The sequence below is a fragment of the Perognathus longimembris genome, chromosome 19 (assembly GCF_023159225.1).
Source record: "Perognathus longimembris pacificus isolate PPM17 chromosome 19, ASM2315922v1, whole genome shotgun sequence".
Taxonomy (NCBI): domain Eukaryota; kingdom Metazoa; phylum Chordata; class Mammalia; order Rodentia; family Heteromyidae; genus Perognathus; species Perognathus longimembris.
Window position 1 is genome coordinate 17503083 of NC_063179.1, and position 24788 is coordinate 17527870.

Here is a 24788-nt window from a genome sequence, read left to right on the forward strand (position 1 = left end):
ACCTAAATCCAGAAGGCGGTGCACACAGCCGCGGGGGGCCGGGCTGGCCTTGGAAAGTCAGAGAATGATATAGAGATACTTGCTCCCCATTCCTTCTAAGACAAACAAGTATGTCTCAGTGATACACTTTCCTTTTCCATTCCTTAAGACTTGAAAACAACTTGGACTCCCCAGGTGAACATAATTCTGTACAGGTTCGTAGTGCCAGTTTCTTATTTCCCTCCCTTGCTCCATCTTTAGTTTTTACCTCTCCAACTTTCGCATCTCAGGGGTAGGAAATATGTCCTGAAGATCAAAGTCATGGGTTTTTTGTTTGCTTGCTTGCTTCCAAATAAGATGTCGCAAACATCGCCTGGAACATCTGGGATACTCGCCTCCTAGGAAGGGGCAACTGCTAGTCAAACTCCTCCTCTAGACATTAAAGATTCAAACAACAAACACAATTCTCCTCATCTGCTTTAGAGAATCTCATGGCAGAAAGGACTTTATAATCCTGGAGGGGGAAAAAAACACTCAGCACTGGTGTCTCAAGCCTGTAATGCAAGCTAAAGGCTGAGGTCTAGAGGATTATGGTTTGAAACCAGCTGGGACAGAAAAGTCCATGAGTCTCCATTTCCAAACTAATCAGCAAAAAGCAGTGCTCAAATGATCAAATGCCAGAAGCCCTGAGTTCAAACCCCAGTACTGCAAACGCACACACACACACACACACACACATACACACACACACACACACACACACACACACACAGAGACAACACAGCAAATAAAACCCATTCCTCCTATGTCAATATGCCTGCTCATGCTAACTCAGGATCATGTTCTGGATTTTTCTATTCACCACTGTTTAGCAAAGGTTCCTTCAGCCAATGTTCTGTCTGCTTTCTAGGATGATTGTGGTAAGGTTGTTGCCATTGCTTGACGAAAGAGGGCAGAGGCTCAACTGCTTTTCTCTAGTCCGTGGCCAAAGGCTCTCTCTCTCCTAGCAGCTCCCCACTAATTACAGCCAACATCCTGTCCATACAGGACATCTGAGGACCCCGGCCTTGCTGCCACACTGCTGCCAATGGTGGTCAGATCATCAGAGCCTGAGGAAGCTGCACCTGTCCCTCCACAGACCGTGCCCTTCCTGTCTTCTTCCCTCCAGTCTGCAGCCTCAGCCTCCAGCCATAAGCCCAACGCTCTGCTCGGGAAAGAACTTGTTATTGTCTTAAATGAAAGATTCTTTTTAACAATGGTAATCTCACTTATAATGAAGAACAAAAGCAATTTCCTGCCCACCACTGTGCTCTTTCCTTCTCTCTCTCTTCCTCTCCCCTCTCTTCTACTCTTCCTTCTCTCTTTTCTCTGAAAAAGATGCAACTGAAGTAAGTATGACCCTGAGGGGATAAATGGCCCCAAGGGAAATGGCTGGTGAAGACCAGCATCCTCCTTTGCCTTTGGGGTGACCTAAGTGTCCGTGAGTGTGATAGAATGTGTGTCTAGTCCCCAGTTGTTCAGGTTTTTAAATAGCCAACTGGGAATATGGAGGTATGGCTCAAGTGGCAGAGCACCGGCCTTAAGCAAAAAAAGCTAAGCAAAACATAAGGCCCTGAGTTCAATCCCCATGAGTAGCGCACACACACACACACACACACACACACACACACACACACACACACTTAAATGCCAGTTGAGCAGGGTGACGCATGCCTGTAATCCTAGCTACTCAGAAAGTAAAGCTTGGAAGGAGTGAGGTTCAAGGCCAGGCCAGCCAGATAAAAATGTCATGAGACCCCCCCCCATCCCAACTAGTCAAATCTGGGTTTGATGGCACACACCTGCCAGCTTAGCTTACTAAGGAAGAATAAACAGGAGAATTGTGGTCCAGGTAGGTGTATGCAGAAACTCAACTCTATTAGAAAAATTTAAAAAGCAAAAAAGGGCTGTGATGAGTTTAGAGGCATGGCTCAGTTAGTAGAATGCTAGCCAATGAGTGGAAGTGGTGGGTACCGAGTTCCAGTCCTGGTCTCAGACCTTGAAAAAAGAAAGCACTGAGTATATCTCACGTGGTGATGAATCTACCTAGTAGGCACAAAGCCCTGGGTTCAAACTCCAACACTACCAAAAAGGACACAAGACAAAAGAGAAAGAGAGATTATTCTGCCCACTTGGTTTTTGAGAAGATGAGGAGGGGGAGGGAGAGGGGGAGAGGAAGAGGGAGAGGGAGAGGGAGAGGGAGAAGGAGAGGGAGAGGAAGAGGGAGAAGACAAATGAACCCAAATCATCTTAATAGTATCATGTCCCACAGTGTGAAGCCCACATGTGCACATCTGAGAGATGCTAATAAGCCTTCCTGGTCAAATGAGTTCCCAAAGCTCTTGTTTAAACCCTGCACAATTCTTTCTTACCAGCCCTGGCCTTATAAGTGTCAAAATAAGAAGATAGGGACAAGGTACCAACTGCACAGAACCAGGGTCTGAGTTAAGTACTTCTACTAAGAACATTGCATATTGACAGGAGTGGCTCAGGCAATTAGTTGGCACTGAGGCCTCTGAAGGCTGGTGAAACTGAAGGGAAGGTTAGCCAGCCACCAGCCTGAGATAGATCCAACTTTGATGTTTAGAAATCTGGCCTCAGGCTGGGAATAAGGCCTAGTGGCAAGAGTGCTTGCCTCATATACATGAAGCCCTGGGTTCGATTCCCCAGCACCACGTATACAGAAAATGGCCAGAAATGGCACTGTGGCTCAAGTGGCAGAGTGCTAGCCTTGAGCAAAAAGAAGCCAAGGACAGTGCTCAGGCCCTGAGTTCAAGCCCCAGGACTGGCAAAAAACAGAAATCCGACCTCAACCAAGCCTTCAGCAGTGATGAGGCTAAATTGAGTCACAATCACAACTGAGATTCCTGGAGTGCTGAGAGGGTATAGAAGATGTCCCAGCAGGAGAGAAAAAGGCACAGGGTGAGAAGCAACAGTATCTTCTACTTTCCCTAGTGATTCTTGTCTCCATCTCCACTCTAAAGGTGGGGATGTTGTCTGTTTTGTTCACGTTGGTATTGAGCAAAAAGTGTGATCCCCAACCCTATATCAGCCAACAGAGTGAATGAACTGATCAGTAAGTACTCAGAAAGAAGGAGTGAATGAACGGACTATTTATTTAACAGCAGGGGGTGGGGGGGTGGAATTAAGTTTTCTCCAGGGACTTGGAGGAAGCTGGGTATTTGTATCCTCTCCTGGCTGAGTGCAGAGCGTGGCTAGTGAGTCTCACTCCAGCACAATGCTTTTCCTGCCCCCTGGGCCCAAGTGCTTAACTCAGCACTGCTGGGACCACCTAGATGTGGCAGGAGCAGAACTAACCTGGACAGAGCAATGTAGTTGGAAGGCAAGACTGAAAGCCTGTTTCCTTCAAACAATTTGATGAGCATTTACCTGACCCTGTTTCACCTCACTGAAGATAAAAGAGAAGCTTTGGATTAGAATCCTAGTGCCAGAACTTCAGGGCCAGCGGTGACATTTCTAAAGTCACCAAGCAAGTGTTTCCTAATTGTCACTTGTTATTTGGAGTTTCGGTGTTGGAAAAGGACAACTGATCAAACATTGGGAAAGTGCACAGCTTCTGCGGTAAAAAATAGAGAGGAAAAAAAGTCAATACGGACGTAATTTTGACGAATAGACCTAGATGCTGGGTGCTTAGCTTTTTTATTTCTAAATCATTCCTCCTGATCCTTGAAAACCTTGTTTTGTTCTGAGTCTCTGATGATTTGGAAAAAGTCAATTAATTTTTAATGTGAAATGCAGAGTTTGAGTGGGCTTGGAGCGTGGCGGGACTACAGGCTTAGGCTACAGCATCTGTCTTTATTGGTTTGGGGCTGGTTGGAGGAATTTCAGTTACTTAACAACAAGCATCTTGATTCCTGTTGACAAACACTTTCAGCCTAAATGGGAATTACGTCCAAGGGACAGGGTCCAGATTTTGTTATTGTTTTGTTTTGCTCTGAGAAAGTCTTTGGAACTCATCTGTCTTTGTTGGTCATTTCACCAAGACTTACCAGCTCTGGCAGGAGCATGTGGACTCTTCTTTTCGGAAAGATGAAAAGCATGTCACTGAAAATATTAGTCAGGCTGAAGGAAAAAGCTTTGTGAGTTCTGCATAATCACAAAGAAAAGGAAAGTAGGTCACATTTGGAGCCCCTTCTGTTTGTGGATGGAAAAGGAAAAAAGGATGAAGAAGCAAATGTCAGATAATTTCGTTTAATCACAGCTTCTTAAGGCAAACCAGTGGTGTCAGAAGCTGGGGTCTGACACCATTTCCACTCTCTCAGGTTTCCCACATATTCAAAGAAAACCTTCCTGAGCAGGGATATATGGCAGGCAACAGGAGCTAAGGAGCCAAGTGAGTAGCATTGCCCACATGTGCTTGAGAGAGAACATCCATCCATTGCTACTGAACCTGAACCGCAGGCATCTGGATTAAAACAGAGGATTTGACATCTTGTCTGGGGCAAGGGAATTCATCCTAAATAGCTGCCACCCCAGGTAACCCCAGGAGAATGCTGGTTTCCAGTGACCAGATCATTGGCTGCTGTTCAACTGTCATGGGGACTTGGGAGGGGAAGTGCCAGAAACTGTGAACAGAAGCAGAAATTCTCAGGGGGCTCCGAATCCAACCCCTGGACTTGAGGGTTGTGGGAGTTCTTGAACTAGGCCAGAGTGTTTGAGGGAGAAGCTAATAGCAAGCAGTGATGATCTTAGACTAGCCCACCCTAGACCCAGCACAGCAGCTGGGAGCACTCCTAACACTCATGGGTTCAGAGAGATGCTTAGTTTGCAGGACACCAGAACCAATGCCTGTGCTCTGCTACACATTTAGCTTTCTTACAGCCATAACTTTAGGAAAGCCATCTTGCTACCGTGAACATCCTCAGCTCAGCTCTACCACTGTTTTTTTCTCCTATCTTTTTACTATCCTTTACTTATTTTTTTTAAAAAAAATGCTTTAATTGCACCTTTTTTTTTTTTTGGCAGGATTTGTGGGATTGAAAATGTGCCAGTTTTTTTTTTTCCCTTTTTAAAGAAGGAAGTGTAATGGAATCATTAGGGAGGCTTCTATTTATAGAAACACTGCAATGATGCAATTTGTGGAGGGAAGAATCCTTTGGTTGTGCAAATAAGCACGATTTACAGTTGCTTCTTGGGGGATAAAGTGAACCTACTTGGCTGTCACAAACTGGAAACCTCTGTGACCGTATGGAGAGTTCTGCTACTCTGAATTTAACAACACAGGAAGTAGAGAGTGGTAGAGGGAGTGAGTAACTATTTTAATTTTTATGTAGCTGTTAAGAGCCCTTGGGGTGGGGGCTCTCTGTGGGTGGGGATGAGGCTGTGTGTACCGGTGCATCTCCTGTGCTAGTTATTTTATCCCTAAACTTATCCCCATCGCTAGTGAACAGTGAGTCAGTGCATGCTGTACATACCTTGGCACTGACTTGATTCTCTTCCCTTACATCCTGGGCTGATGGGCGGTGTTGGCAAATACCAAGGCCACCAAAGTTGATGTGGATATGCATGGTATGGACAGGCAGAGGATGTGGGGTGAAGTCAGAGGGTCTGGCATGTCTGCTATTAGAGCCAGGCTCCATGAACAGGAAATCTAAAGTGAACAAGTGGGTGAGAGTAGGTAGTAGAGCCAGGTCCAAACTGTTAGGTCATTTCCTCACCAGCAAGAACTAGAGTGGTGGTAGACCAGAAAAGGCTGGAAGTAGTTCACAAGACCAAGAGCAAGTTAGCTGGCCACCAGGTCAAAGGGCAGTTGGAGTTTGAGTGGACGGGACCCCTTCTCTCACTGTCTGTGTGAGCTTTGACTCCCTCCAACTCAATTTCTTCAGCCTTTCCAACAAGATTGCTTAGAGCCAATACATCATTTTCAAACATACCATGTTTTAGGCAGGGGAACCCTGATACCAAATTTTGATAAGGACATCAGTATGTAAATCAATGAAAGTGTCTCCATGGCCTGAATCCTAGCCACTTGGTCCCTGCTTTAAGGTAACTGCCATGTAGAAACCACAGGAGAAGATACTGGATTGGGGAAATTATGAAACCTCCTGTCTGCAAGGGTTGGTAGGCAAGGCTCTTAGGAAATCATTCATTGCCTTTTTCCCCTCTATGGTTTCATAGGTACTTCTGCCTGGATGGCCTCCTCTTGTTTCTAGAAGGATTGTATGTGCACTGAGCCAGGCCTCTCTGTCAGTATCAGAAGAACTGGAAGTTTCTGTAGGCCATGGACAGGAACTGGGCCATTTGGGGCACATGTGCTGTTTACTGTCTGTTTAAGGTCTCATGGATTGTTAGCTCTTCCTGCACTGTGTCCTGAAGGAGGGGGGTTTAGGGGGCAACAGGTGGGTCTTGAGGCTCAGTCTATGAGACCCAGAAGTGAACCCCATTGTGAAGCAGCACAATAGCAGCAGGAACCTTCACCCCACACTCTGGAGCCTCGCACAGGAGGAGAATGTAGCAGGGGAGGAAACAAGGTGGAATTTCATTTGCTCTTCTGGGGAGTCTATAAACTGATTCTGCACAAGTCAAATTGGGGTTGGCAGCCCTCATTTCTTTTCTCAGAAAGACTGTCTTGAACTTATTAAATCATGAGAATGTGGAAACTTGCTTAATTCTAAATGTACAGTAGCAAATCTGGGGTCTCATGAAGTGTTCAGTATAGTCTAGTGAAAAGAGCCTGAAACTCACTATTAGTGCTGTATCATTGTCTTGGCTCCACTGTGTGACGTCAGACAAAGCATTGGGCTTCCTGGGTTTGCTTGTGTGTTACATTGGAAGGTCATCCATCTGGAGCAAGGATGCAATGGGACTATGACACAAAGGTGTGGAGAGTCATCATCTGGCTTTACTAATGACAGGGATGGAGGCCAGAATTAGAACCTGGAGGGAGGGGCCCCATTCACAGAGTGCTAGGGTCACCTGGGTCAAGACTCCTGTTTTTCCCAGCTGGTCTTCTGTTGAGTCACCCATATCAGCTTTGTACTCAGGGCAAAGAGCCAGAGGCAGTTCCTAGCAGCCGCCCAGTCTGGTGTGGGCTGAGTTGGGCTCTTTCTGGAGCCAGCTCACCTGAGCTCATCACCTGGGTCCCTGGAATTTGCTTGCCTAGGGCTAGGTGAGCAGTCTGGATTCAGCACCATCCTACGCAGAGAATAAAACCTGGGAGGCCAGGACCGCAGGGAGATTATGAGAGAGAAGAAGAAAGGAGTGAATCAGAGACCTCAGAAGAGAAAGTACTCCTTCACCTCTGTGCTGAAAGATGGTTTGTTACATGAATAATCCAGGTTCTCTGTAGGAAAACTAAAATGAAAGAAGATAAAAACCAGGTGCCAGGGCTGGGGATATGGCCTAGTGGCAAGAGAGCTTGCCTCTTATACATGAAGCCCTAGGTTCAATTCCCCAGCACCACATATACAGAAAAAAAACGGCCAGAAGTGGCGCTGTGGCTCAAGTGGTAGAGTGCTAGCCTTGAGCAAAAAGAAGCCAGGGACAGTGCTCAGGCCCTGAGTCCAAGTCTCAAGACTAGCAAAACACACACACACACACACACACACACACACACACACACACACACACAAAACCGGGTGCCAGTCTCACCTTCCAGAATTAATAGCTACTTAGCATCCTGGTTGTTGTTGTTCTTACACACACACACACACACACACACACATCAATGTATATATAAGTAAAACTTTAAAAATGAAAAGTGAACCAGATACTGGTGGCACATGACTTTAATCCTAGCTATTCAAGATTCTGAGATCTAAGAATCCAGGTTGAAGCCAGTTAGGGTAGACAAACCTGAAAGACTCTATGTCCAATTAACCAGCCAAAAACTATAAGTGGAGGTGTGGTCCAAGTGGTAGAGCACCACCTTGAGTGAAAAAACCAGAATGGAAGGCCCTAAATTCAGACCTGAGTACTGGCACAAGAAGAAAAAAGGAGGAGGAGGAAAAGGAGGAGGAGGAGGAAGAGAGGAAGGAAGGAGGAGGAGAGAAAGGAAGGGAGGGAGGGAGGAAGAGAGGGAGGGAAAGAGGGAAGGAAGGGGGAGGGGGAGGGAGGGAGATGAATAGGACTTCTCTTCAAGGCAAAACCAGGCTAAAAGTTTCTCAAGCCCTATCTCAACCAACAGCTGGGCATGGTGCCATATGCCTAACTTCCAGCTATATAGCAAGCATAAATAGGAGGACTACAGTCTAGGCTGGCCTGTGCAGAAAACATGAGACCCTATTTTCAATAAATCATTAAAACAAGCCAGGTGCTGGTTACTCATTCCCATAATCCTTGCTACTCAGGAGGCTGAGATCTGAGAATCAAGGTTTGAAAGTAGCCCAGATAGACAGTCTGTGAGACTCTTATCTCCAATTAACCAGCAAAAAGCCAGAAGTGGAGCTGTGGCTCAAATGGTACAATACTAGCATGGAGCACAAAAGCTCAAGGACAGGGTCCAGGTCTTGAGTTCAAGCCCCAGGATCAACACACACACACACACACACACACACACACACACACACACACACACACACACACGACCGAGACTATAGTTCAAATAGTAGTGTGCCTGCCTCGCAAGCACACTTCTCCTCTGAGTTTTACACCCCAGTAATGGGAGTGAACCCACACTTTTTATTAGGTACTAGGAATACAAATACAGTTGGAGAAAAAAAAAACCTTAATGTTACGGAGCAAAAGGAGTGTGGTGGCTTGGAACGGATTCTGCAGTCCATTATCTAAGGATGCATTTGACTTAATAGAGACGATTTTCTCCTTTGCAGCTCCTTCTCCTTGGCCAGCCAGCTCAGTTCTAAGGTTGTCACTCATTTCCTCTGGCTTCTCAGATGGAAATTGGCCTCTTCTCCTGTCTGTCTGATGAGAGAGGGACTACAACTGTTTGGCTCAAGTCAAATCTCCTAATGAGATCCATGTTTTCCTCATCAACTGGGAAGGAGGAGAGCTGGGCAGGGGGAGGGCGTGGAGAGGCGCAATCACAAAGCAGCAGTGTGTGTGGAGTCCTCTCTCTTGGCTCACTCAGGACAGTGTGTTGGGCTTCCTCAGCCAAAGGAAGGTCTGTGGTAAGAGCCTGCTATTTGGAAAAAGTAGTTGGTGCCAAAAGTCTCCCACACTGAGGTTTTAATTGCCTCAAAGATGCTGAGTTTGTTGGGAGTTTCTGATAACAAGCCTGGCACTCCCAGGCCCGGTGGATGTAGACAGGAGTTTCAGACCCCTGATGTCATGAGCGCGAGGAGTGCTGTCATGGGTAGAGACGGGCATTGCTACCGAAGAGAGTATGGTGCCATTCTCTCTGCTGGCATAGCTGGTGTGCCTAGGGAAAGCCTAGTTTGGAGCCCTGACTAGAGGGCAAAATTTAGATCTCTGGAGTGGCAGAGACAAAGGGCAGAGCCGGCATATATAAAGGGCCTTATTATTGGACCTCTTCTGCTCTTTTCTCCTTACATATCATCTTAAGTCCAAGTGGTCACCAAAGCTCATCAACTCTGGCTCTCCACAAAGCCACTTTTTAAAATAGTCTCTACTTCCTTTCCCCTCGCTCAAGCAGTATATTGTTCCTCAAGCTACTTCTTCAAATCATTAAAATATATGTCATAAATATTTGACTGTCCAGAAACACAAAGATGAAAGATTATTCCTCCTAAACTTACTGTCCTGGAATGAAATTTGTGATTTTAGTAAACAGTCTTAAAAACAATTGTTTACATTGTGTGTGTGTGTGTGTGTGTGTGTGTGTGTGTGTGTGTGTGTGTGTGTGTTGATACTAAGGCTTGAACTCAGGGCCTGGATACTTTTTCATTCAACGCTGGCACTCATCCACTTGATCCACAACACCATTTTTGGCTTTTTGGTGGTAAAAAATAAGAGTCTGACCAACTTTTCCTGTCCAGGCGGGCTTTGAATCACAATCCTCAGGTCTCAGGTCTCCTGAGTAGCTAGGATTACAAATGTGAGCCACCAGTGTCCATTGATTGCTTACATCTTTAAGCAACATTTTATGCAATCAAAATCATTTTGTTATTATGGTGAACATTTTACCATGTTGGTACTTTTCTATCATTCCCCTACTTAAAATTTATAGTTACCAGGGCTGCGAATGTGGCTTAGTGGTAGAGTGCTTGCCTAGCATGCATGAAGCCCTGGGTTCAATTCCTCAGTACCATGTCAACAGAAAAAGCTGGAAGTGGCACTGTGGCTTAAGTGGTAGAGTGTTAATCTTGAGCAAAAAAGAAGCTCAGGGACAGTGCCCAGCCCCTAAGTGCAACCCCAGAACTGGCACACATACAAAAAAATTATAGTTACCAACAACCAAAATGCACTGACTACATGAGAAAAATCAGACTTCTAGAAACAGAATAAATTTCATATGTATGTCTTCCCTGTAGGAGATCCATGGTGAGGTCTGTATGTTCATCATGTGTGTTCTAAATCCCTTGCCTCTGTAGGCTCACTCCTCACCCACCCACTCAGAACATGAGGTCGACCAGTAGTCCCAACTGGAGTAGGTCTCTCTGGTATGGTGGCTGGCCAGTTGTTTTCTGGGGATTTAGCAAGCAGCCTCACCTTCCATACCAATTACTTTATGCAAATGACCCCAAGCACCCCTATTCCCACATCTTTTAACTTTCAATTTAAGTTATTTGTATGTCTGCCTCTAGGAAAACTGTGAATATCCTGAAGGCACAAACAATTTGTTCAGTTTGTACTTGTAGCCAGTTGGGGCAATGCCTGGCATAAGGCAGTAGGCATTCAGTAAATATTTATAGAATAAATTGGCCTCTGTTTGGTATGTCTGTTTTCATCTCCTTTCCAGTTCCACATGTTTATTTTTATTCATTTCCATGATTAATCTGTATTATATTTTCCTTTCGTGCTTTCCTACATTTCTGTCTTGCTGTACTGGTATTAGTGCCCCAGCTTGGAGCCACCCACTACTCAGGTTGTGTCTTTGCTGGTAGAGAAGCAAGCTCACTTTCCCAGAGTCCCTGGTACATGAGGGAGGTAGCCAGGTCTCTCCTGAAGAAATGATTTATTTTATGGAAATATTTGAAACAAAAGAATGCAGCTTTGGGAGAAAGTCTCCAGAGTTTGAGCTCTAGCCTTGCAGGTAGCATTGTCCTCACTGGAGAAGTGGGTAGGAAAAGGCTTTGTGGGCACAATGGGCACTACTGGCCCAGGGCTCTGCTGTGTGATACGGAGCCTGAGGAAGCCTGTGGGACTCTGGCCTCTGCCTTTGCCTGTGTTTAAAAAAAATAATGTGTAAAGCAGCACCGACACATGTGTTTTTCTTGTGGTTCTGAGGATGTTTAGAGGTTTTGCCAGGGGGAAGAGCGCATTTCTTTTCCATACTTCAACAACAGACATTAAAATAGAGCTCTATTTATTCAAAGTCAAAGAAGAGGGAAAGCTAGTATATGTAAAGAAATGAAGATGAACACTCTATTTCTGCCCTTTGGGATGGAAATAAAGGAAGATAGATCCAGCTTTCTTGCTGTAAACCTCAGAAATTTAAATTTACATATTATTCTCTTTTTATAGCAGCTCCACAAAGAGAAGCACATATAGAACAGAATGCTTCCTGGGTGCGAGTTATCACAATCTCACCTTCATCAGCTTCTGCAGAAAAGGTATTAAGTGGTCCCACAGTGCTCACGTGTCATCAAAGTTCCAGTTCCATTTTCTTTCCCACCCTGTCATCCAGGGGGTTAGCAGCAATGCCTGGCCCCTCAGTCAGACTTGAGAAAGAAAAAGGACCATCACATCTGGATGCTTAAGCACATATTCCAGAAGACCTCAGCAGCTTCTTCTCTTGATTCATTGGCCGGTGCTAGGTCTTCCAGCATGAACAGGACATTACCACTGACCAATGAGGCACCTACTGAGTGGAAGATGAAGGCTAAATCTCTCGGCAAAAGTCCTGGTGGACAGTAACAGGCTTTTCAGGGATGCTACTTAGACAATGCAATATTCTCTACAACTCAAAATTTGTGTTTCATAGAACTGACTGCTAACTGTACATGCTAGTGGTTTTCAGTGTTTAAAAACTGCTAAATTTTATTCAAATAAAATATCACCTAGGGGCTGGGGATATGGCCTAGTGGCAAGAGTGCCTGCCTCATATACATGAGGCCCTGGGTTCGATTCCCCAGCACCACATATACAGAAAATGGCCAGAAGCGGCGCTGTGGCTCAAGTGGCAGAGTGCTAGCCTTGAGCAAAAAGAAGCCAGGGACAGTGCTCAGGCCATGAGTCCAAGGCCCAGGACTGGCAAAAAAAAAAAAAAAAAAAAATCTCACCTAGAAGAATAAACAAATGAAATGAACATAATCAGAGTAACTGAAATTGTAAGATTGCAGAAAGCTGAGGCCCTGGGGTCAGGGGTTATTTCAAGCATTTCCCTTTCCCTGATCCTCTTTCTCCTTATAACACAGTTGCGTTATGTGGAGCAGACACCTCCTTGTAATGAAGTCTAGTCTATGGGGTCAGCTGCCAGGATGTGTAGGATTGGGGCAAATAGAGGCATCCAAGGAAGACAGCTGGGCTGGGAACAGCAGAGGTGGGCACCTGGGACCAGATGCTGAAGTGGCCAATAGTCAGGAAGAAAGGTTTTGGGTGAGGTGAGAGCTATGATCCAAGGCTACAGTACTTCCCTGTACCTGCACGCTATTTCCTGTACCTCCACAGGATGTGGGCTCTGAGAGGAAGTGAAGGCCTACTGTGGGAGGGCAAGGGGAGCTTGCTTGATTCCAGCGTCACATAGAGCAGACAGGCATACAGGTCAAAGGATCTAAGAGCTTCATGTTAGCAAACGGCAGGCATAGGTTTACCATGTAACATAGACTCAAATAAGTGAAAGTTTCAGGTAAATGAATAGTACTTTGGGGTCAATACATCTCAAATATTGCAAAGATAATAAGACATACTCAGTATTTGAAGCATAGCTACATTCAAATATGCTTTATTATCTATGTGAAATTTCTTCTTAATTGGGTACTGTCTGTTCTTATTTGCTAAAGCTGCTGAGACCTTAGGATGTCAGAGTTAATTTGTTTGTAGTCCTAGGCTCAGTCATGGAGTTATTATCTCCTTTCCCTCTACCTGACCAGTAATTTCTAGAGCATTGTCACTTCAGTTACACAAAATAGAAATGAAAAGTACAATTATTAGGACCAGTTGCAAGGATTTATACATGTAATCTCATTTATGCAGGAATCTGTAAGTTGGAGGACTACTCATGCAAAAAGCATGAGGCCCTGGACGAAAAATAACTAAAGCAAAAAGGGATGGGGACAGAACACTTACCTAGCGAGTGTGAGGCCCTAAATTCAAGCCCCAGTACCACCAGTGACTTAATTAAGTTGCAGTTACTTGTACATCACTATGGCTCCAGGAATCTCTAAGAATCTCTGGGCTATCTTTAATAGGCCTTGGTGATTTGGAAGCCCAACTTGGCTTGGGAAAGACCACATAAAGTGGTCTTTGAAGTCCTGAGGAGTAAGGATGTTGCTTTATTTATTGTATTCAGCAAATACTCATTGAATGAAGGAGTCATTCCTTGCCATGAGAACCAGTCATTTATCTTATGGGACCTAAGACAGAAGCAATGGCATCTTGTTTTCCATTTCATTTCCAGTGGGAAAGAGCTTGGGTGGAAGTTGTGCGGGTGTCTTCGAGAGCAGTGGGAAGGCAGGATAAGGACAGGACTGAGCAAGAGAATGAACACCTGGGCTGCCAGGCAGGGGGGGAGGGGGCAGGCACATCTACATCAGGGAGGTGCGCCAAGTTTTTAATCACCTCCTTAGGCGAAAAGATGTGAGATTGCTAGTTGAGAACAAGTCTTCCGTTATTTTCACATGATGCCTGTAGAGTCTGAATTGGCATCGCCCACATGCTGTGCATCGCAAGGAGAATGATGCTACCCTTGGAGTTGTCCAACCAGGCTCTTAAAGCATGTTGGAAATGCTTCAGCAGAACTTGGTGGGCGGCAGGTAATGGCCACTTTGCTAATCTTAGTAATTTCCTGTGTCAATGGTGGGCCAGAAAACATAAATTTCCCATGGCACCTCTCTCTGCAGGACTCAGTGCTGTGTTCTGTTCTGACTTCTGTTTCGAAGCTTTAATCAGAATATATCCAGCTGCCTGGATTCCCCACTCAAAAGATGGATCCAGCGCTTACGTTTTCTATAATACAGAGAATATCGAGTGTATTTGTTACTCCAATTTCCTATTTTCCTGGAGGGAGGTTTTGCCTAAGAAAGGCGAACCTGCCTTCCACGCCGAAGTAGGTTTTTGCCAAGTGACATCATAGACACATTGAACTCTGACTGTCAGTGGAGTTGAAGGGCTCCTGTCAATCTGTTCCTCCATCTGTGTAGCAGGCATGCTGGAGCTGTCTGCAACCTCAGTAGCAGAAGGCTGAGCCCTGGGGTTCCAGGTCAAGAGTGGAAAAGGGAACCAGGATTCCCCTGACTTTTTGTTATGTGACTTAACTTCTGTCCCTTCTGCCCTCTTGTCCCTCCTGTGTCTTTCAAACACTCACAGGCACCATGCTGAGGAGCTCAACACTGCTGGTGAGCTGGGCGCTGATGGCTCATGGCCTGTAATCCTAGCTACTCAGGAGGCTGAGATCTGAGGATCTCAGTTCAAGGCCAGCTTGGACAGGAAAGTCTATGAGACTCTTACCTCCCATTAACCACCAGAAAACCAGAAGTTGCTCTGTGACTCAAAGTGGTAGAGCACTAACCTTACTCAAAAGAGCTCAGGGACAGCACCCAGGTCCCACATTCAAGCCCCACAACCGACCAAAAACAAAAACAAACAAACAAAAAAAGAACAAAAATGACAGAGGGGTGTGGTTCAAGTTATGGAGTACCTGAGTTCAAACTCCAGTATGAATGCATGAAGAAAAGAAAGAGAGAAGGAGGAAGAGAGGTAGGAAGGGTAGAGAAAGAAGAAAAGGAGAGAAGGAAGGAAGAGGGAGGAAGGGAGGGAAAGAGAAAGGAAGGAGGGAAGGAAGGAAGGAGGAAAGAAAAAAGGAATGGAGGGAGGAAAGAAAGGGAAAGAACACCTTTATATTTTGGTGATTCAATTATAAAAATAACATACCTTTTGTGAAAATATAACAGTGTCATCTCCCTCCATATAGCTAATATAAACTAATAACTTCAAAACTGCCTAGAATGGACTAGAATGAGATTGTATCTGTAACCCAAAGAATTGAAGTTGGCTTTCACTGATGTTCTGGGGAAAGTGTGCACGAACAGCAAGGAGTGCTTTTTCCGGGCAGTGTTGTCTAGTGGAGAAGATAACTGCCCTGGCCGTGTAGACAATTGCCTCTGCTAAGTGCCCATGGTGGGCTGCAGCATGGGGCTGAGCGTGCCCCAGGCTGCCTATCTGGGTCCTGCTGGGCTCCCCTGTGCTCCTTGTTCCCAGGCTGGCCTTCCCAGCACCCCACCCTCAGGGAAATCACGTGATGACTTGGCCAGTGCATACGTTCTGTATTGTAGTAAAGATTTCCAACGGCAGATCAGTGAGGGAGCTTTGCTGCTGCTAGCCAGTCTCCACAGGGCAGCGGGCGCCTTTCACGGTGCCCATAGCATTCAGAATTCTAAGCCCAAGATCCAGGAGACATGGATGGTAGCAAAGTCACCTTGGACAATCTCTCTCGCCTGCCTCTGGCCTTGCCCACCATTTCTTTTTATCCACTCCACCACTTGAGTCATACATACCCTTACTCCTTTTGCCGTTAGTTTGTTTTCCCCATAGAATCTCCTACTTTTACCCATGTCTCAGGCTCCAGTTTTCTTACCTCTGCCTCCCAAGAAGCTCGGATTATAGGTGGGAACCACCGTGCTCAACCTTGCAAACTGCACGATCTTAAGCAACAGTGCTCCAATCTCCTCACTTCCCCAGACCTCTCCTAGGCTCACTCTGGGAATGCCCAGTGTGAAACCTACTTGGACGGTTTCCAGCCTGTCTCCTCGCTATTCATACCACCTCTTCTCTTTTCTCTATCTCATAGCTCTCACACACTTCTATTAAAGGCCCAAAGGACACAGAATAGCCTAGAAGCCACTGAGTGTTCAGCTTGGTGCATCACACTGCTTCACATTCTTTCTGCATCATTCTGAGTCTATGGCTGGAGGAGGTCAAATGAGGACCTTCTTCCTCTCACTCCCATGGACTTTGACTTGGCTTCCCATTGTCTGAGTCCTTTCCCACAGGAAGGCCTGGGAAAGGAGGGAGCTTCTCAGAGAAGCACATGGCTGAACCTTTTGCTTCGTGATCTTTCAGTCTCCTCTGAGGATTCTCTCTGCATCGGGCCTTCTGGCCCTGAGTCCTGCAGGCAGGCCGGGCGTGGGGAGGCGGGGAGGGGTGTAGGCCCGTCTCCACATCATTTAGCCTGGTGTCTGTGGGGCCTCGGTGGAAACAGGGATTTCCTGAGTGCCCCACCCGCCAGGCAAGCTCCTCCACTTCATGAAACTTGGGCTCTTTCTGCTGCACCAAAGAGCTTTCCTGCAGCTGGATACACTTCTTGTCTTTTAGGAGAGCTGGGCTGGGGTTGTAGGCACATGAATGTAAAACTACCCCCTCCCCCCTTCCTCTTTGTCTTGGCAGATACTCCAAATCTGATAAAGCAATTTGGCCCATCTCCTCTGCCGTTTAAAACTTGCATGTGTTGTGCATGTGCATCTTAATGAGACTCTCAACGCCATTCCTGACTCACCAGCTCAGCTCCAGTGCCAGATATGGAAAGAAACTTCACTGAAACCACCTCATTTGGCAGATCAGGAAACTGAGGCTCAGAGATTTTAAATGACTTGCCCCGGGGACCTAGAGCTAGCTAACAGCAGAGTGCATTACTAGCTATTATAAATATTTGACTTATTGTTAATTAATGATGAGGTCATATCCTATACAGTTACAAGCAAAGAATTTAAATACAGTAAGTCGATGCCATACCCCAAAGCGCAAGCACCAGTAGTTCTAAAAAAGATTTATAAAATATCTATCCTTTAAAAACAAACAACAAACCACTCCAGCGTAACTGAAGAACTTTTTAGCCCAGGCTGCATGTTGGGGCGTGGCCTGCAGGTTGTAGATGGTGGGTGGGTGGTCTGATTGTTATGGGTGGTCACCGCCATGTCAGTATCTCCTGGCTCTTAGGGCAGATGCTGTTGTTATTTTCAGTTATCCATCTGATAGAAAACAACTGTTTCCAAGTGTGGAATTGCTACTGTGGATGTGTACTCGACCTCATGTACGCCCTCTGTCCCCTGTCATTACCGGCTTTGACAACTGACATAGCTGGGCTGCAGAAGTATCATTAATCCAGAACAGGCCCAAGTCTGACATTCTGGATAAACAATCTCAAACTGTCGACTTGCAAACCTATTTCTGCACTGCAAGTCACAGCAAATCTATTTTAGAAGTAGGTGAGGAACCAAAATCATTCCTGACATTCATTTTGATTTTCGAATCCCCTACTGTGTTCTCAGACTCAGCCGTGACTGAGAGGACACGTTCAGAGCCCACTTCAATGTCTGCCTTCTCTCCAGCTGTGTAACTTGGATGAGCAGGCCATGCTTTAGAACACACATCAGCTTCGTGGATCAGAGTCTCAAAATGGCTGCCAGATTTTCTTTCTTCTCTTCCTCTTCTTTGCTTTCATCTTCCTCCCCCACCCCCTCTTCCTTTTCTTCATTTTCCTCACGCTCTTTTTTCTCTTCCTCCTTCATCTCCTCTCCTTTTCCTTCTCCTCCTCCTCCTCATCTTTCTCTCCTTCTTACTTGTCTTCTTCCTCCTCCCCTCCTTTTCTCCCACCTTTTCTCCTCCTGCCCTTCCTCTTCTTCTTTCAGTCATAGACTCAGAAGCTGCAAGGCCGTGTGCCTGTCCTGTGCTTTCTCTGACACATAAACTAGAAGGCTGGACAAGGCTATTCCTGAGGCCACCTCTGGCTGTCACTTTCTGGCATTTATATAGGAGTCTTTCTCATTCCCCTGGGGCCCAGCATAGATCAGGAGAAGTCTCATTTTCCAGAACCCTGTGCCTTAGGTGCACCATTCCTGGCCCCTACAACACCCAGCTGGTACTTGATTTGTTGATCTCTTTCTCCAGGCAGCTCAGCCATTCATCTTCTCTTCCCTAGCCTTCCCTGGCATGAAGTAAACTAGACCAAGGAATTCTGTCTCATGGGCATATCCAGTCAGCTACCACATAGATAAAAATTGCTATTTCTGGCTGGGAGTCGAAGGCTCACACCTGTAATCCTAGCTACTCAGGAGGCTGAAATCTAAGAATTGTGATTCAAAGCCAGCCTGGGCAAGAAAGTCCAAGAGATTCTTACCTCAATTTTTAACCACCAGAAAGCAAGAATGAGCGCTGTGGCTCAAGTAGTAGAACATTAGCCTTGAGCAGAAAAGCTCAGGGACAATGCCTAGGTCCTGAGTTCAATGATAAGAACTGGCACACACAAAAATTAGTATTTCTATAGATAATTTTCTTGAAAACCTATAGCTTTGACTTACTTATGTATGGGGTCACCTATTTATTTATAGATTTTATTTAGTATTTTATAGATAATAAGAAACTAGTATTTGAAACTCCAAAATACAGTGTTTCTCAACTAGTCATAGGATTGTCTCTAACACCTGTAACTGACAGTGGTGCTGATAAATCAGCAGAAGTCCCATGTGCTGGCAGCTCTTTCAGGGGCAGAAACATGCCATTTTTATGGTGTCCCCAAATCAAAATAGAGCTCAGTAACTGTTAACTGATAAACTAGCAGGGCTAAGGTTGACAGACTCAGAATTTTATTCCAGGCATTGTATCTGAGAATCAGGAGTGACTTAAGCTATACATATATGAATATATATTTTATATACACATATGAATGATTTTATTCAACTGTAACAGAACGTCTTTAAGTAAGGTTTAAACATGGTTTGATGCCATTCACCAGCTCTTGTGGCCAGTTACTGCAGGTGTGTCCCCCCTAACAGTCAGAGAATTAGCCCTTGTGAGTTAGCTCTGTTCAGTACCTGACATACAAGAGCTCCCCCCCGCAACCCCACCTAAGAAAATTCTCACCTTTCTCCATAAACACAGACAAATGATCCCTTTCACTCTCTTCTCTGGATGTCACTTTCTCTCAGAGAAAGTCAGTAGAAACCATGCCATCTAAGGTGGAAAATATTCCCTAGTCTTCTCAGGAAGTGACTTAGCGAGTAATAACAACCAATGGGAGAAGTGTCAGAACCGTGTCAATAATAAACGAGCTTTATCCTGAACCACCAAAAAGAGATTTTCAATATAGTGTGCAGTGAGTTTCCACATCCTAATTGGCTCCAAATAAATCAAAAGCTTAGCAAATATCATCCACATAATCACAGAGCTATTAAGAAGAAGCAAGATCAAAGAAATGATAATCTACCTATGTACAAAGACTGAATGTCTCCTTCGGCCAAAAAATAAGTAACACCTTCCACTCAAAAATATCTTCACACACAAACACTCAAGTCTTATGAATAAATCAAAACATTTCCCGCCAGGCCTAGAGATCTTTAAGATTCTCCATTTTCACATTTATGAAATAGGAAAGTTAAGTGGAATGATCTGTAAGGTGTCTCAGTCTCAACAGAGATCTCTTCAAGCACACAGTCTTATCACCCAAGTGCTTCCCACCTCGGCGTAGCTCCTGACACATTGCAGACTCAATAATTTACAAGAATTTAAAAGATTCTTTAAATTAAAATGTTAGTGACTTGTGATCCAAGGTATTGGTCACATTTCAGATGATTCCATACATAGAAAATGCTCTTTAACCAAGTCTGATTGAGGAAAACCAGGCTTAACAAGAGTGAAGAATTGTTTTTCTGGTGTCAAATTATATTCATTCAGCAAACATTTATTGGATATCTGTTAAGAACCAGGCCTTGAACTCGACATTGGAAATACACTTTCAGTGAGACAAAGTAGAAGTAAGTAGAGAAGTAGAAATAAATAGAAATTAAAAATGGAGTTGTAGCTCAGTAGTAGAGCATATGTCTCTCATGTGCAAGGTCCTGAGTTCGATTCCTAGCACCTTCCTCCAAGAAAAATCACCCTACTTGGAATAAATGGAAATTAAGATACAATAAGTCCACGACAGCTCCTCAACACAATAAGCCCCTCCCCATCTAGTCTGTGTGGATGGTCCTGAGCTAGGCATCTCATCGAAGCCCAGAGAAGTGAGTACTGTGACGGAAGAAGACCAAGGTGGACCTAGTTTCTAGCATGTGGCAAAACTATCACTTTTGAATTAGGAACACTGGATGGTGATATTCTGCCTGCTCTATTGCTAAGGAGCAAAGATAATCATGCCAAAAATAAAGCTGATCCCTAGAGAGCAGAGGTTCAGGGATTGGAGGCTGAATGCCTTGGCTTCTGTGTGAGTGCCTGCCTTAGCGTCAGCAATCCTGGGCTGGCTGTATTGTTGTGCTTCATCTTTTCAGCCTGAAAGACTACATCAAACCTTATAATAAATCCCATCTCAAAATTCTAACCACTTAAAAGAAACAAAAGAGACAAAAAAAGACCTAAGCAAAACCTTAAATGAAAATAGACTCTACATTCTATTGCTTTCTACTTAGTAACTCAAAAGTCATGTGTTAAAACATCAGAGATGAGGGGCTGGGGATATAGCCTAGCGGCAAGAGTGCCTGCCTCGGATACACGAGGCCCTAGGTTCAATTCCCCAGCACCACATATACAGAAAACGGCCAGAAGCGGCGCTGTGGCTCAAGCGGCAGAGTGCTAGCCTTGAGCGGGAAGAAGCCAGGGACAGTGCTCAGGCCCTGAGTCCAAGGCCCAGGACTGGCAAAAAAAAAAGAAAAAAAAAATCAGAGATGAGCCTAGCTGATTGGCTCAGCTTGGATCCATTATCCATCTGTAATCCAATCAATTTTGGCCAAGGGAGTGGGATCAAAAGATAACAGGGCTGCTAGAAACCCACCTATGACCTTGAGAAGTGGTGGGGTTGGGACAACAGCTTTCAGAAGAAGAAAATTATCCCTTTGAGTGTATAGGGGCAGCCTCAAAGACAGTCTTATTCTCAGAGGCTCACGTCACATACCAGTTTTGTTTGTTTGTAGGCAGGATCTATAGTACTCAGAATGCCCTTGAATTTACTATGTAGTCCAGGCAGGCCTTCAACTCCAGATTTCTTTTCTCTGCTTGCTGAGTGCTACCATAACAGGCATGAAGCACCATACCCTACCATCTAACCTTTTAGTTACATGCCTATAATTGAGAATTTCCCAGGAATTCTTCCAGCCTCTTATTCTATGACCTTTTCTTGGAAATTTTTATGTGCAAGGAAAACAAGTGTTCTCATCTACATGCAGTGATTTGAGATAACTCAAGACTTAAGAAAACTTAGATAATTTTACAGTATCCCTAGCCTAAAATCTGAAATCCAAAATGATCTAGAATCTGAGACTTTAGATTACTATCTTGATACCATATATACTGCATCATGAAACTTTGTCTCATGTTGAAATCATGAACAATAGTGAAAAGTTACCATCATGCTATATATAAGATATATAGGACTCATAAATTAACTTCAGCTTTAGAGTTGGGTCCCACTACAAGGTATCTCTCTCTCTCTCTCTCTCTGTGTGTGTGTGTGTATGTGTGTGTGTGTTTGTGTGTGTATGTATGTATGTAGATAGATCGATAGAGAGAGAGATATTCTAAAATCCAAAATTTCTAAAATCCAAAACACTTCTGTTCTCAACCTATACTATGAAAAATGTGGTTCTTCTAATAAAACATCCAGTGAAATTTGCCAGTAACCCTGAGAAAAGACTTGAAATCTGAGTTTCAAATGTAGATACTGTCTCTATGCAAAAATCTAAAAGCTTCTCCTTCTGAGGTGAGCCCATGTCATCAGTGAGCAGGATTTGTGGCCTTAGACGCCAATTGCAACAGCCATGTCCACTTTGGTCTACCATATATAATCCTTCAATTTGATTTCCATCTCAAGCAAATAGCCATGACAATTTAAATTAATTTTGAGTAGCTTGAAGCTGACAGCCTTAGCATTCCAAATAAACACTTCTGTGGCTAAAGTAATGCATTGATAGGGTGTTAGGAATATCACTTCTCTTGACTTTTTCAGCCAAGCTATGCATTCTCAATTGAGGTAACATTACTCCCAATGGGGTGAAAACTGGTCCAGAAACTCTCTATAACCCTCTGGGTAGGGGGTCTTCTCACAAAGCCTGCCGGTTGGGTATGTGTTTGATGGTATATTGATGAAAGCTGTCCTGCTAACTGACAGCTCACTTCTCTGCTGATCAAACAACTTTGGAGAGAAGGCCAGTGTTCCCAAGGCCTCCCTCTGCAGGAAGTGTGTGTGTATGTGTGTGTATGTGTGTATGTGTGTGTGTGTGTGTGTGTGTGTGTGTGTGTGTGTGATGATAGAATGAGCCTCACTGGGGAAAGAGAAGTTAGGTTCATGGTTGTGCTTGGTGTCTGAAAAGTGAACAGTTGTGCATATGTAATGCAGAAGCTTGCATTTTATCTAGAAGGCTCACAGTTGTGACTGGAAGTCTCTGTTTTTATTCCTCTTCCTCTCCCAGGTGTGAATGAGCCCCAGGAGGACATGCTGTTGCTGTTGCTGTTGGAAGAGCACCTGATTTCCTTGTCATTTGCATTTGCATGCACCCTGCTGTAAAATGAACCAAGCAAGAACTTGTCAGATCCTTGCTCCCGTGCTGTGGTGAGCACTCCGCAGCCATTGCTCCACTGTTGTTTTCTTATGTCCTGTCCTTCTGCTAGCCAAGACAAACAGCTCGGTCTCTAGGAGGTAGCCATCCCTAGGCTCCACATGGCCAGCCTGAACATGAACACAGGCAAAGCTGATGACAGCCGGGGATCCCAAGAGACAAGGGGCCCTGTGGGGTCCAGCCCCCAGAAGCGAGACCTCCCATGATGCTGGTGGCCGAGAGTGAGCGCCATGCCCATCACCCAGGACAATGCCGTGCTGCACCTGCCCCTCCTCTACCAGTGGCTCCAGAACAGCCTCCGGGAGGGCGGGGATGGGCCGGAGCAGCGGCTCTGCCAGGCAGCCATCCAGAAGCTCCAGGAATATATCCAGCTGAATTTGGCGGTGGATGACTGTGCAGTCCCACTCGACCACAGCCCCCCAGAAATGGAGATCTGTACTGTGTACCTCACCAAGCAGCTGGGAGACACAGAGACAGTAGGTCTCAGTTTTGGGAACATTCCTGTTTTTGGAGACTATGGAGAGAAACGCAGAGGGGGCAAGAAGAGGAAAACTCACCCGGGCCCAGTGCTGGATGTGGGCTGCATCTGGGTGACAGAGCTGAGGAAGAACAGCCCAGCAGGGAAGAGCGGGAAGGTCCGGCTCCGGGACGAGATCCTCTCCCTCAATGGGCAGCTGATGGTCGGAGTCGATGTTAGTGGTGCCAGGTAAGTGAGGGAGAACCAGGGGGCCCAGGACTCCAGGTGCCTGCTGCCCAGGCGTGCAGCTGCGGAGTCCTGGGCCTTGCTGAAAGTCTTTATCCTCCATAGGGAAAATGCTCTGAGTTGAAGTTTCATACCATTTATCATGGTTGCTTCATTCACTCCTAGAGTACCCAGACCATTTCCTTTTCCCCTGAAACTTGGGGCAGAAAGAAAAGAAAGAAGACGTGAAACAAGAATATGAGAGCTGTGGCACTAGGGTCAGCCCTCTCATCCCTTCATCCCAGTAGTGGGAGCACTGGGGATGGGGCCTCAGGTGTGCTTTGGTCTGTGTGGATCCCCTCATTACCACTCCTACACTGCTCCCCCCAGACCCACCATCCAGAGTGCCCACCCTGGCAGAGAGACCCACTGGGCTCTCATCTGAATGTTTGATGGACATTCTTGCACATAACTGTATAACTCACTCATGTGGCCACCTACTATGGTAATAAGTTAAGATGGAACAGTTTTGTTGTTTCCTGTGTGAACTGGGATCCCCCCCACACCCGTGGGATCTTTCTACAGAACTTTCTACCAACACTCTCAGTAGGCAGAGCCCACATAGTTCATTTGGCTCTGCAGCTGGCAGATCCCACTAGTGCTGCATCCCTATAGCAGGAAAGTCTGCTTAGTGGTACATGTTGCAGCTCAGGGTAGACATGTTAGCCCTGGTTGCATGTCTACTGTGGACAAAGCTGTAGCTTCCTCAGGTTCTCGTCTCTGGAGCTCAATGAATGAAGCTCAGGTGAATGGAAGATGGGTGTAAAAACTTCACTTAGAAGTGTCTAGCTCAAACGTTGCACCTCTTCTGCTGCTTTGTCTCTATTCTGCCTCACCAAGCTACCGATGCCCCTCTGCTCTTCTTTATGTGGCTATGTCACATTATCAGCCTCTCTGCTGAGTCTAGGAGTTCTTAGACTCTGGGCTATGCTCTGATTGGTTGCCTGTATTCTAATGAGGCGTTCTGAAGGTACCACTTTAATGGTCAGATCAGGGTCTTTCTGCAGACCCTCTCCTCAGGGTCTTGAGAAGGCCATGGGAACTAGAAGAACCTGAGACAGGAGCAAGATGTTCTGAAATAATGTTATCTCTTGAATCTGGTTTCAGCCTGCCAGGTCAAAATGCTGTCTTGGGCCAAACTAATTTACTTCTTCACCACCACCCTCCTCATTTTCAGTGACTGTCTCGGAAGACACAGAACTCAGAGGAGCCATTGTAGTTACTGATAGGAA

General features: G+C 45.4%; 1 protein-coding gene across 1 annotated transcript in view; it reads left to right on the forward strand.

Moving 5' to 3' along the window:
- The window catches only part of Pdzd2 (PDZ domain containing 2), a 347654-nt gene that overhangs the window by 94175 nt on the left and 228691 nt on the right, over positions 1 to 24788 (forward strand). The window contains 2 exon segments of the mRNA XM_048368575.1: positions 4302 to 4515; positions 22668 to 23520. Coding sequence (XP_048224532.1) covers positions 23045 to 23520 — 476 coding nt within the window. The 5' untranslated portion in view covers positions 4302 to 4515; positions 22668 to 23044.